General features: G+C 48.0%; 1 protein-coding gene across 1 annotated transcript in view; it reads left to right on the top strand.

The window, feature by feature from the left end:
• The first annotated feature begins 8,269 nt into the window (after positions 1-8,269).
• The window catches only part of ZSWIM6 (zinc finger SWIM-type containing 6), a 158,170-nt gene continuing 153,525 nt past the window's right edge, over positions 8,270-12,914 (top strand). Inside the window, exon 1 of the mRNA XM_075326342.1 lies at positions 8,270-8,836. Coding sequence (XP_075182457.1) covers positions 8,302-8,836 — 535 coding nt within the window. The 5' untranslated portion in view covers positions 8,270-8,301. The remainder of the gene's footprint in view (positions 8,837-12,914) is intronic.

Raw genomic sequence — 12,914 nt, 5'->3', positions numbered from 1 at the left:
GCTTCACAGGAAGGAATGCAAAGTGGAATGAAAAAAAAAATTAAATTTTACCTAAAAATGTTGTTTTAGTCCCAATTTATTCAATTTGCAAAAATTAACACAAAAAAGGACCCCAATATTTATTACCCAGTTTCTTATGTGCACGCTGAAACCCCACATGTGGTCGTAAACCTCTATTTGGACACACAAGAGGGTTCAGAAGGGAAGGATCGACATTTAAATTTTGAAACACAAATTTGGCTGAAATATATTGTGGGCACCATGTTGCATTTGCAGGACCCCTAAGATACCTAAACACCAGAAACCCCCACAATTCACCCCTTTTTTGAAACTAGACACCTCAAGGATTTTATCTAGGGGTATAGTGAGCATTTTGAACCCACATGTACTACACAGAATTTGATACCATTAGACGTCACATTGAAAATGTTCATTTTATTCACAAAAATGTTACTTTATCACCATACTTCTCCCTTTTACAAAAAGTACCACCAAAAAGTGGACAACACAATTTGTTTGTAAGATGAGATCCAGCGCAGAAAGTAAGGCACTCTTCAATATAAATTTCCATATGGTTTATTCCATGTGCACATATGTGAAGGTAGGTACAGACAGCCCCTAAGCAGGGGAAAAAATGACTAGCGACGCGTTTCGACCCTATTACACGGTCTTAGTCATGTCAATTTCTTATCCACTTTCTTATGAGTGCATGTAGTCAAAAAAATCTGTTTGGACAAATGGGAGGGCTCGGAATGGAAGGAGCAATATTGGATTTTTGGAAAGCAAATTGGTTGAAATAGATTGTAGGCACCATGTCACATTTGCAGGGCCCCTTAGGTACCAAAACATCAGAAGCCCCCACAAGTTACCCCATTTTGGAAACTAGACCAATCAAGGAATTTATGAAGAGATGTGTTAAGCACTTTGAACCCATAGGTGTTTCACAGAACTTTTAAAAATGTGGATATGAAAATGATAGTTACATTTATTTTTTTCACTAAAATGTTATTTTAGCCCAAGGTTTGTAATGGATAATAGAAGAAAATGGACCCACAATTTGTTATGCAATTTTTCTCAAACACAGTAGTACCGTAAACATGGTCAAAAATTAACATTTGGGAGCCTGGCAGGGCTCGGAAATTAAACAGCGCTATTTGATTTTTGGAACATACATTTGGACAACATGTTGCATTTTCAGAGCCCCTGAGGTGCCAAAAATGTGGAGACACCCACATGTAACCCCATTTGGCAAACTAAACCCTATAATGAATTAATCTATTGAACCTCTATGCAACCCTCTGTGGAGAGCACAGGATAAGGCTATGTGCGCATGTTGCATAGTGTACATGCTGAAAATTCTGCAGCGATTTGGCAGTGCATGTGCATTTCAAAATGCATGAATTGTGACTGCCGAATTGATGCAGAATTGATGCGCTCTGGATGCTTTCTCTCCCATAGACAGATTGGGAGCCGTATCCAAAGTGCACAAAACAAGTGACATGTTGCTTCTTAGAACGCAGCGATTCGGCAACAAATTTCAGCATGCAAATCGCTGCGTTCTAAAACGCAACATGTGAATGGCATTTGCACAAGTCACATAGACTGTACTGGGGACGCAGAACGCATGCGTTTACGCTGCAGTGCAAAGCGCAGCGTAAACGCATGAAAATATACAGCGTACGCACAAGCAAAGACGTAATTATAAATTTCGGGGCCCCGGGGCAAAACTTCATAGTGGGGCCCCTCAACATTTCAATTACTAGAGATTGTGCGGAACGTGGTGAAGCCTGCTACGCATTGTTGTATACAACACACAGGCTTCACCACGTTCTGCAAGACCTTTAATAGATTTGCAAACATCATGCAAATGTAACCAATCAAATCATACATACCTTTCTTATCATCATTCCCTGTCGAGTGGTTTTCAACATCCAACCAAGCTGCTAAGTTCTTTGAACTTTTTTCAGCCTCCTCCTTCTTCTTTTCGCAGACTGTCTTTTTTATATTTCCACTTGGCTGGTGCCGAATTCGTTTCATAATAAACCGTTTTATTAACACACACAATCACAGGACCGTATTTTCTGGAGACGGCGTATAAATAAGACTACTTTTTAACCCCTGAAAATCTTCTCAGAAGTCAGAAGTATAAGAGGTCGTCTTATACGCCAGGTGCAGGCCGCCACGGCCACCTACTAGCAAAGAGACAGTGCGGCTGCCCAGGATATGTGCACTGTGTCCAGCCGCTCTCTCCAAGAGGAGAGAGACTGGAGCTGACATTTCTGCCTCCCCCAGCAGGTGCCAGACATCAAATACAACCCCCGACCACAGGAACAGCAGCAGTCACTATTGCTCCCTCCCGGTTGTGAGGAGAGTGGGGGTTGTACACAGCTCTGATTATTGAAAACAAGAGGCAGATGACTGAGAAGATAGATACTGCATGACCCGGAGGCGGGAGGAATGTGTCATTATGGAGACTTCCCCCTTCTTTCCTCCCTCCCCCTCGCAGCAGTATAGACCTGCAGACTGGAGAGGGGCAGGGCTTCTCACACTTTGTCACAGAGATATTTGTGTCTGCTGAGACTGTCTGTTTCCTCTCAAAACAAGACCTCAGTGTCAGTGCACGTCGCGTCACGGCCGCTGCCTGAACTATTGGCTGAGTCTAATCAGCTAACAGTCTACTGTCTGCCATAGAGCTCCTGTTATTAAGCGAAATAGCGTTTCCCCGTTTAAAGTAAAGGAACAAAAAACATTTACGTTTGCACTTTCATGGATCTTTTCATTATTTTTATTAACTTTAAACTCGTATAATATAGGAGCTGGGTATTTTATGAGAAATTAAAGTATTAAAATACAATTTTTAACCATCAGTTTGAGGCCCCTTGGGTGGTTGGAGCCCCAGGGCAGTGCCCCGGCTGCCCCGGTTGTAGTTATGGCCCTGCGCACAAGTCTAAGGCCGGCATCACACAGGACGATATATCGTGCGATTGCGTGAGCGATTGCACCAGCCCCCGTCATTTCTGCGTCACGGGCAATTCATTGCCCGTGTCGCACAAAGTCGTTAAACCCCCGTAACACGCACTTACCTCCCGGACGACGTCGCTGTGGGGGGCGAACATCCTCTTCCTGAAGGGTGAGGGACGCTTGGCGTCACAGCGACATCACACAGCCGCCGGGCCAATAGAAGCAGAGGGGCGGAGATGAGCGGGATGTAACATCCCGTCCACCTCCTTCCTTCTTCTTTGCCGGCGGCACGCAAGTAAGCTGTGTTCGTCATTCCCGGGGTGTCACACGGAGCGATGTGTGCTGCCTCGGGAACGATGAACAACCGGAGCACAGAAGGAGGACCAACATTTTGAAAATAAACGACGTGTCAACGAGCAACGATAAGGTATTTTTGCTCATTCACAGTCGTTCGGAGCTGTCACATGCTACAACATCTCTAACGATGCCGGATGTGCGTCACGAATTCCGTGACCCCGCCGACATATCGCACGATATATCGTACCGTGTGACGCCGGCATAAATGTCAGCAGAGCCTTATTCCGAATTTTGGGAGGTAGAATTAAGAAATAAACAGCAATATAGGAATAGTTCTTATTTTTATTTTTACGAGGTTCTCCGTGCGGTACTAGTGATAGGATGGATTTATTCTGTGGGTCGTGCAATTACAGCGATACCAGATTTATATTTTTTTTATGTCCTGCTTCTATCACATAAGAATTTTTTTTGTTTTTTTAATAAGTAATAGTTTTTCCGCCACAATATTTTGAGCGCTGCAACTTTTTTATTTTTTGGTGAAGAGGGCAGTATGGGGTTTATTTTTTGCGTAACGACTTAGGGTAAGTTCACACAGTGCATTTTTCGCGGCGTTCTTGAGCGTTTTTGCTCAGAAAACGCTGTGACATTGCTTCCCCAGCAAAGTCTATGAGTTTTCATTTTTGCTGTCTGCCCACAAAAACGCAGCATGTCACGTGACACTATGAATTTCGGGCTTAGGGCCAACTGATAATATACAGCTAGCCCTAACCCCATTATTACCCAGTGAGCCACCCATCACCAGGGCAGCTGGAAGAGTTGGATACAGCGCCAGAAGATGGTGCTTCTATGAAAGCGCCATTTTCTGGGGTGGCTGCGGACTGCAATTCGCAACGGGGGTGCCCAGAAAGCATCGGCACCCTGCACTGTGGATTCCAATCCCCAGCTGCCTAGTTGTACCTGGCTGGACTCAAAAATTGGGCGAAGCCCACGTCATTTTTTTTAAATTATTTCATGAAATAAAAAAAAAAGTGCTTCCCTATATTTTTGGTTTCCAGCCGGGTACAAATAGGCAGCTGGGGGTTGGGGGCAGCCCATACCTGCCTGCTGTACCTGTACCTGGCTATCATACAAAAATATGGCGAAGCCCACGTCATTTTTTTGGGGGGCAAAAAACTCCTGCATACAGTCCTGGATGGAGGATGCTGAGCCTTGTAGTTCTGCAGCTGCTGTCTGCTCTCCTGCATACACTATTGGATGGAGTATGCTGAGCCTTGTAGTTCTGCTCCCCCTGCCTCTCCCTCCAGCATACAGTCCTGTATGGAGCATGCTGAGCCTTGTAGTTCTGCAGCTGTCTGCTCTCCTGCATACACTAGTGGAGAATGAAGAACATATTGAAGAAGGAAATGACATCAGACTTTTTTTTTTCCAACAATCTTTAATGGCATTGTTCACTGATAAAAAAAACGCATAAAGACGCAGTGAGCAAAAACGCAGCAAAAAACGCAGCAAAAAACGCACAAAAACACAGCGTAAAAAAACCCGCAGTGTGTGAACCTAGCCTTAGAGAAATTTTGGGGAACATAACATTTTTTTGATCACTTTTTATTCAGCTTTTTCAGATGAATAATGAACAAAAATCAGCAATTCAGTTGTTTTTTTATGTATTTTTTGCTCGGTTCACTGTGTGGTAAAAGTGATAAGACTGATTTCTTTTTTGGATCAGTACGGTTACAGCGATACCAGATTTATATTGCTTTTTTATGCTTTGCTACTTTTACACTAAAATATATATTTTACAAAAATTTATTTGTTTTTGCATTGTCATATTCTGAGAGTTGTAACTTTTTTATATTTTTCCGACTGAGCCATATTAGGACTTGGTTTTTGTGGGAGGGCTTGGTGTTTTTATTTCTATCTTGTTGTTATATGCCTTTTGATTGCTTTTTATTCCCTTTTTTGTGTGTCAGTATAATGCCGAAATGACTTTTTTGGCGTGTTTTTTTATTCATTTTTTACAGTATTTTCAGTATAGAATGAATAACGTGACATTTTCACAGATCGGGACGTTCCGGACGCAGCGAAACCAATTATCTGTACGTTTTCTTGTTTATTTTTGTTTGAACACAAAAGCTGCATTTTTACTGGCAAAACAGGTTTTCGTTATTTGTGTAGATTTTTCCCTTTTTACACATTTTATTTAATTTTTATTTTTTCACACAGTCCCACTGTGGGACATGATTTTTTCTCACCTTGATCACTGATCTCATGTACTGCTATACTCCTGATCATTGTCAGTGACTTACTGACACAGCCTGTAAGAGCCTTAGAGACAGGCTATAGCTGGATCTTAGAAGCCACCGTACCCTGTTGTCATCAGTCGACCCTATAGTACCATGGCAATGATCGGCACCCGCGATTATAATCGCGGGGGGCCGATGCTGCCTTAGAGGGGCTTTTAATCCCTCTTTAACTATTTAGATACTGTTGTCGTGATTGACAGCAATATTTAATGGGCTAATCTGCCCTGATCGGTTAAAAAAACAGTCGGTGCTGATGCCTGAGTGTGTCAGCTGTCATGTACAGGGATTTTCATGCACAGGGCCGTGGTATACACTTATTCCTCAGCACCATTAAAAATCAGCACTGAGGAATAAGGTCCCTCAATGACTGTCGTTAAACCCATTTTTCCTCCCCTTCTAGTGTGCATGACGTGTCCTACATTGAGGTCCCGCTCATGAGCACTACAATACTTTGATCTGCCCTGCTCAGATCCACACTACAAGGCGCAAGGAGGAAGGTCTCATACTCTTCACAACAGCAGTGGTGACCTCCGATTCATCCGGGATCGGCTGGGGCTCATCATGGCAATGACCGGCACTCTGAGGGTGCAGCACATGAACTGTGAGTAAAATATCCGTGCCAACGGACCTTCCCCCGTCACCACCGTCCTCCCCAGGGCTCGCTCCACCTGTGGGGAGCTGAACTATCTGAGCTGCGGTAACATCAGCCCCAGAGGAGAGCGACATCTCGCAGTGGTGGCTAATCCCTGGTCGTACACCACGGGTGGCACTGCAAAGCAAACCCCCCATCCCTCCTTTTTGACTCTCTCTTTGCCTGTAGCTGACAAGGCCATGGCGTCGGGTGAGGCCATTCACAGCAACCCCACAAAACCACTGGCCCGGTGACGAGTTATGCCCTGCAGGTCCCGTGGGCTGCTACATTTGGCAATGCGAGCAGGGTTGCAAACCCATAACAACGGGTACTGTGCGCCTTCATGGACTTTACAAAAACTGTTTGCCTGCCATTAACCATCCTGGTGCTGGAAAAGAAGGGGCGTACCATCGTGGGCGGGACCCAAAAAGCACGCAAAAGCGTGGGTGGAGCTCAGAAAGAGCACGAAAGAGAGCCCCACTGCCAGAGACTTACCGAACATGACTTTAGGGAAAACCAAAACTTACCATGAGAGTCGGGAGCCCCCGTCTCCCCAGGACGCCGGAAAAGATGGGATAGTGACACAGATGGAGCAGATGCGAGCCATGGTGAGCGGTGACCGGAGGGACCCAGGGCACGGGGTAGAAGCATTGTACTCCCTTGGCTGTCCAACAGTAAGGGGCACTTTGCACACTACGACATTGTAGGTGCGATGTCGGTGGGGTTAAATTGAAAGTGACGCACATCCGGCGTCGCAGGCAACATCGTAGTGTGTAAAGCCTTTTTGATACGATTAACGAGCGCAAAAGCGTCGTAATCGTATCATCGGTGTAGTGTCCGACATTTCCATAATTTGCTCTGTTGTTGTTGTCCCCAACCCTGGATGCCTGGAGTGCCCTCGGCTGCGGCATTGTGCACCTGTAGTGCAACAGTGAGGCATGTAAATATGTATTTGAAAAAGGTGTACAAAGTTACAGACTTGGTAGCCTTTAGAGAAAATGGCAACACTTTATGGCATTTCACAAAAAACTGATATACTGTGCGAAGAAGGGCCACAGTGGTCCCCTGGGTGTGGCCAAGAGATCCAACATATTGCCCCGCCCACCGGTTAGGCATGCGGGCTTCCACACAAAGTCGATCACTAGTGAGAGGGCGGAGACATGCAAAACAGTGGGTGGAGCATTGAGATTTGGCCACTCCCAGGGGACGCTGAGCAGCCTAATTAGCATATTAGCAGAGCCGGCGGTCCCATCACTAGAGCGGGTTGGTGGCGGGCTCTGTCCCCTCCAATGCTTTGTATTGGGCTGACACATTCCCTTAGAAGGGTCGTGAGAAATCCGGCTCCACGCTGCACAGTGCATTTCCAGCAGAGGATGCCGAGTCCCTCCAGGCTGCAGAGACAGCACGGGCCGCGCCGCTGACAGCTCCGGCACACGCAGGGTTACTGCCGGCCGGGGGTGTGTCCGCCGCACGCCCCGCCCCCTGTCAGCGCTCGCTCTGTCTCTCTCACTTCCTGACTCTGCCACATTTCTTTTGTTTTGAAAGGGGCCGTGACGTCACCAGCCGCCTCCACCGCCGGGGCTCCTCGCCAGCCGAGGTCACAAGGTTCAGCCGGCCACGCCCACAGGCCTGGTCCCCGTGCGGCCACGCCTACATCTCCTTCCGCAGAGTCCTCCTGATTTTCCCGTCAGGAGGCGCGATATCCCGGTCACGTCCGACATCAAAGGCCGTGGAGCACTTCAAAGGAGAGCCCGCCCCGCCACACCTCCGCCGCCCACTCGTGCTCTAATTCCCACACAGCCTCCACTCCTCTATTTATGTTTCCAAAGGGGAGGTTGATGTGTGTAGACACGCCCATTCTTCGTGACGTCATGACATTTCATCTTATTTTCAATTCTCGGCCGGGGCGTGCCAAGTGTGAGAAATGGGCGTGGCTAAGGTGTGAAGCAGGCGGGCCTGGCGGCCTGAAGGCGTGGTTAGGTGACGTTGGGGCGTGATTCTGTGACGTGAGGCGTGGTTTGGGGCCGCTGTATTGAATGCCGAACGCGCCCTTCCTCCCCCCAGTTTATAACGTGCGGCCACTTCCGCTGGCTGCTCAGAAGCGGTGCGATCATGGCGGAGCGCGGTCAGCAGCCTCCCGCAAAGCGGCTCTGCTGCAGACCTGGCTTCGGCTCGGCGTGCAGGCCGGGCCAGCGGGCGGCTGGTGGAGGGGCCCAGTGCGGGGCCGGCGGCTCGGCGCACGGTCTGTCCGGAAAGACGCAGAACCCGGAGTCCCTGCTGGACATCGCGGCCCGCAAGGTGGCGGAGAAGTGGCCCTTCCAGAGGGTGGAGGAGCGCTTCGAGAGGATCCCGGAGCCCGTGCAGCGCCGCATCGTCTACTGGTCCTTCCCCCGCAGCGAGAGGGAGATCTGCATGTACTCGTCCTTTAACACCGGCGGAGAGGACGGGGCCGCCTCCGGGGGGGTGAGCACAGCCGCGGGGGGCACGGCGGCCACAGGGACGGCCTCGGTGGCGGCGACAGCGGCTGTGGCTGCGGTGGCAGCGGCGGTGACCGGCGGAGGAGACGGCAGCGATGAGAACAGACTCCCCTTCCGCCGGGGGATCACGCTCCTGGAGGGCGGCTGCGTGGACAATGTCCTGCAAGTGGGTGAGTCCCGGCCCCGAGATCACTCGTGTCACGTACCGGGGCCACGACCCCCGCGGGGGAGAGCAATGGCCGGAATGTGGGCTCCGGGACCGGGGGCCTTTGTTGTGGGTCCGGCCTCTGCTGTCACTGCTGGTCCTGGTGTAATGTATATAGTGACGGCCGTGTAGTGTATACTGACGGCTGTGTATGGATATAGTGTATACTGACGGCTGTGTATGGATATAGTGTATACTGACGGCTGTGTATGGATATAGTGTATACTGACGGCTGTGTATGGATATAGTGTATACTGACGGCTGTGTATGGATATAGTGTATACTGACGGCTGTGTGTGGATATAGTGTATACTGACGGCTGTGTGTGGATATAGTGTATACTGACGGCTGTGTGTGGATATAGTGTATACTGACGGCTGTGTGTGGATATAGTGTATACTGACGGCTGTGTGTGGATATAGTGTATACTGACGGCTGTGTGTGGATATAGTGTATACTGACGGCTGTGTGTGGATATAGTGTATACTGACGGCTGTGTGTGGATATAGTGTATACTGACGGCTGTGTGTGGATATAGTGTATACTGACGGCTGTGTGTGGATATAGTGTATACTGACGGCTGTGTGTGGATATAGTGTATACTGACGGCTGTGTGTGGATATAGTGTATACTGACGGCTGTGTGTGGATATAGTGTATACTGACGGCTGTGTGTGGATATAGTGTATACTGACGGCTGTGTATGGATATAGTGTATACTGACGGCTGTGTATGGATATAGTGTATACTGACGGCTGTGTATGGATATAGTGTATACTGACGGCTGTGTATGGATATAGTGTATACTGACGGCTGTGTATGGATATAGTGTATACTGACGGCTGTGTATGGATATAGTGTATACTGACGGCTGTGTATGGATATAGTGTATACTGACGGCTGTGTATGGATATAGTGTATACTGACGGCTGTGTATGGATATAGTGTATACTGACGGCTGTGTATGGATATAGTGTATACTGACGGCTGTGTATGGATATAGTGTATACTGACGGCTGTGTATGGATATAGTGTATACTGACGGCTGTGTATGGATGGATACTGTATACTGACGGCTGTGTGTATATATAGATACTGTATACTGACGGCTGTGTGTATATATACTGACTGCTGTGTGGATATACTGACTGCTGTGTATGCATAGATGGTGTATATACTGTATACTGACTGCTGTGTGGATAGATACTGTATACTGACTGCTGTGTAAAATATATACTGATGGCTGTGTGTGGATAGATACTGTATACTGACTGCTGTGTGCACTGTATATACTGACTGCTGTGTATGGATAGATACTGTATACTGTATGCTGTGTAATGTATACTGACGGCTGTGTGGATAGATACTGTATACTGACGGCTGTGTATGCATAGATGGAGTATATACTGTATACTGACTGCTGTGTGTGTAATATACTTACTGCTGTGTATGCATCGATGGTGTATGTATATACTGTATACGGATTGCTGTGTAATATATACTGACTGCTGTGTGTGTAATGTATATACTGACTGCTGTGTATGTTCCTGCTGGGCACAGGCTGCTGTGTGTGTAATATATATACTGATGTGTATAATAAAACATCTATCTATCTGTATGGGTGAGATGCATGGATATTCTACTGTTTGCAATATATATGATACGGGCTGGTGTGTAATATATAATATATGGTATGTGCTGTGTATGTCACTGGGCATAGCCTGCTCTTGGTGTAAACATATATTTACCCTGATACAGATGTCACTACTGGGTATCTGGGTGTGATATATAATCACTGATAGACTGTGTGTGTGTGTCACATATGGGCACAGGTTGGTCATGGGGTGTGTATAGTCTCCTCAGGACCAGTCTACCCAGCAGCATGTCTCACTGGGTACAGGCTGGTATGGGGATATCACTATTGTGTAATTAGTGAGGGTTGTTCTATGTCACTACTATGTATTGTGCAGCCTGGTGGACCTGTCACTGCCTGGTACAGCCTGGTGCTGTGGGTATGTGTCCTGTGTATGTGATGCCCACTGCTGTGACCTGTGTGTGTGGTACAGCCCGGTGCTGTGGGTATACTGTATGTGACCATGGTGTGTGGTACAGCCTGGTGCTGTGGATGTGCCAGGCTTGGTGTATCTGTTGGCATGTGTGGGTCCCTTGTGCAGCCTGACCTGTATCTATGCCCAGCTTGGCGTTTGCGTATTCCAGGCCTGGATGCAGCCGGACACATTTCTGGGGATTTATTACGGTCCCTAATGGCAGGCAAGAGGCTAAAATAAACAAATTGTAACTCCTCTTGAGCTGCCAGTGGTCCCAATTGGTCCTTATTTACTTGATCTGTGTCTTGTGCTTCCATGTAACCGCTGCAGCCAATCAATGGTCTGAAGTCTTTTATGCTGTTCATGCAGGCATCAGCGTTGAGGTCAGTGATTGGCTGCAGCGGTCACGGGAAGCATGTGACATGTAGGACAAGTAAACAAAGGCTGGCAGGTGCCCTCGGAGAGGTGGGGAATGACCAGTGCAGTATGACTGACCCCGTTGGGACTGAATCCCTTCGGTGACGGGCTCACGTCTCTTGTATACGTTATATACAGCTCATCCGCCATCCTCATTGTCATTTTATTTTGTGGTTTAGAGACTCTAAATCTGTCTGTTTGCTGTACAATCTATTGTCCCCTGTTATCAGCCAGTTGATGTAAGGCTGACCTCCAGTGATGGCGTGGTTGTGTGTGACTGGCATCAGCCGAGCTTTGTACGCTGGGGTTAGTGGTCCCTTTAAATCGATGTTGTCGTCTTGTCTCAGGACTGTTCCTGACTAATTGCCTGGAGGTGTCTTTTAAGATTTGGGTGTCTGGGAGAAGAGGTCACACCCCCCGGTGGGCCGTGCTGCATGACAGGATTGTGTGTGAAGGGCCCGGGGAGAGGGGGTGGCAAGGGCTGGATCACACACCCCTGGGCTGTGCTGCATTGTGCCAGCCAAGCTGAGAATGGAGCTGTTTCTTGTCAGGACAAGGGAGTGGAGTGGAAACAATACCCACCTTTCATGTCCCCCTCCTCCTCCGCCTCGCTCTTTATCCCTATATTTGTATTGTTCCAGCCTATACCATATTATTATTATTATTGGCACTGGCAACTTTGGCCACCGGTCCGGGCATGTGATCGGCCACTGCCCAGACCTGCGGCGAGTGCGGTGCCAGTCTATGGGGCCTCGCTCATTTTTTGCATGGTATGGCGCTGACATTCACGTAATTAGAGTATAATGCCGATCTGCTGGGAACAATGCACAGGTCCGGGGGTCCACGTCACGTATGGCCGTCAGGCGTCTTCTAGTTTGCTCTCATTTTCATGTTTGTGTCTTTTCAGTTTTCCGTCACCCCCTCGAAAGGAAGCCAAACAAAGACTGCTCTGCCACTGCTTTCAGGGCTTGTTAAATAGAGGAGACTTGACAAAGCTGGGCAGGCGGCAGATTTAAAGAGGCAGTGCTCTATTTTTCTAAGGCTGGATTATGGTCCTGCTGAGAAAATGGAAGCGCTGGATCATAACTGCGATGCAAAGCGGCTGGCCATACTGCCCGAGCATGCCATACAGGCGGATTACTCTGCATTTGATTTAGAATGTCTGATACCCATTTAGATCTTTTGACCAAGGCCTTGCTGGTCCTGATCTGGGCCAGTAGTAGCCCCTCTCTCCTGTCTTGAGTTGCGTTTCGTTTTCTTACGTGTTTATGCCGTGGGGTCTCTTCTTTTTCTCTTCTGGCACATTCTTGTAGTCGTGAGATATATTTGTGGTTTCTGCGAGGAACCCACCTCTTTAGTTGGCATTGAGGAGGAGATTTTGTCTGTGCTTGACTCTGCACGCCGGCTATGGGGGATGACAGCCGAGGCTGACGGGGAGGGAGTCTTGGCTGATTGCTTTTAAAGCTAGGAATTCATTGTAAAAATAAAGCCAAGGGGCAATAAATAAAAAGAAAAAGATGCAATCTACTGGAGACAGGCGTGCAGGCCAAGCTCCGAGAGGCGGCTTCTGGAGATTAGA

Source organism: Anomaloglossus baeobatrachus, chromosome 1 (assembly GCF_048569485.1).
Source record: "Anomaloglossus baeobatrachus isolate aAnoBae1 chromosome 1, aAnoBae1.hap1, whole genome shotgun sequence".
Lineage (NCBI taxonomy): Eukaryota > Metazoa > Chordata > Amphibia > Anura > Aromobatidae > Anomaloglossus > Anomaloglossus baeobatrachus.
The sequence above is the reverse complement of the archived record's forward strand: the minus strand, read 5'-3'. Positions and strand labels throughout refer to the sequence as shown.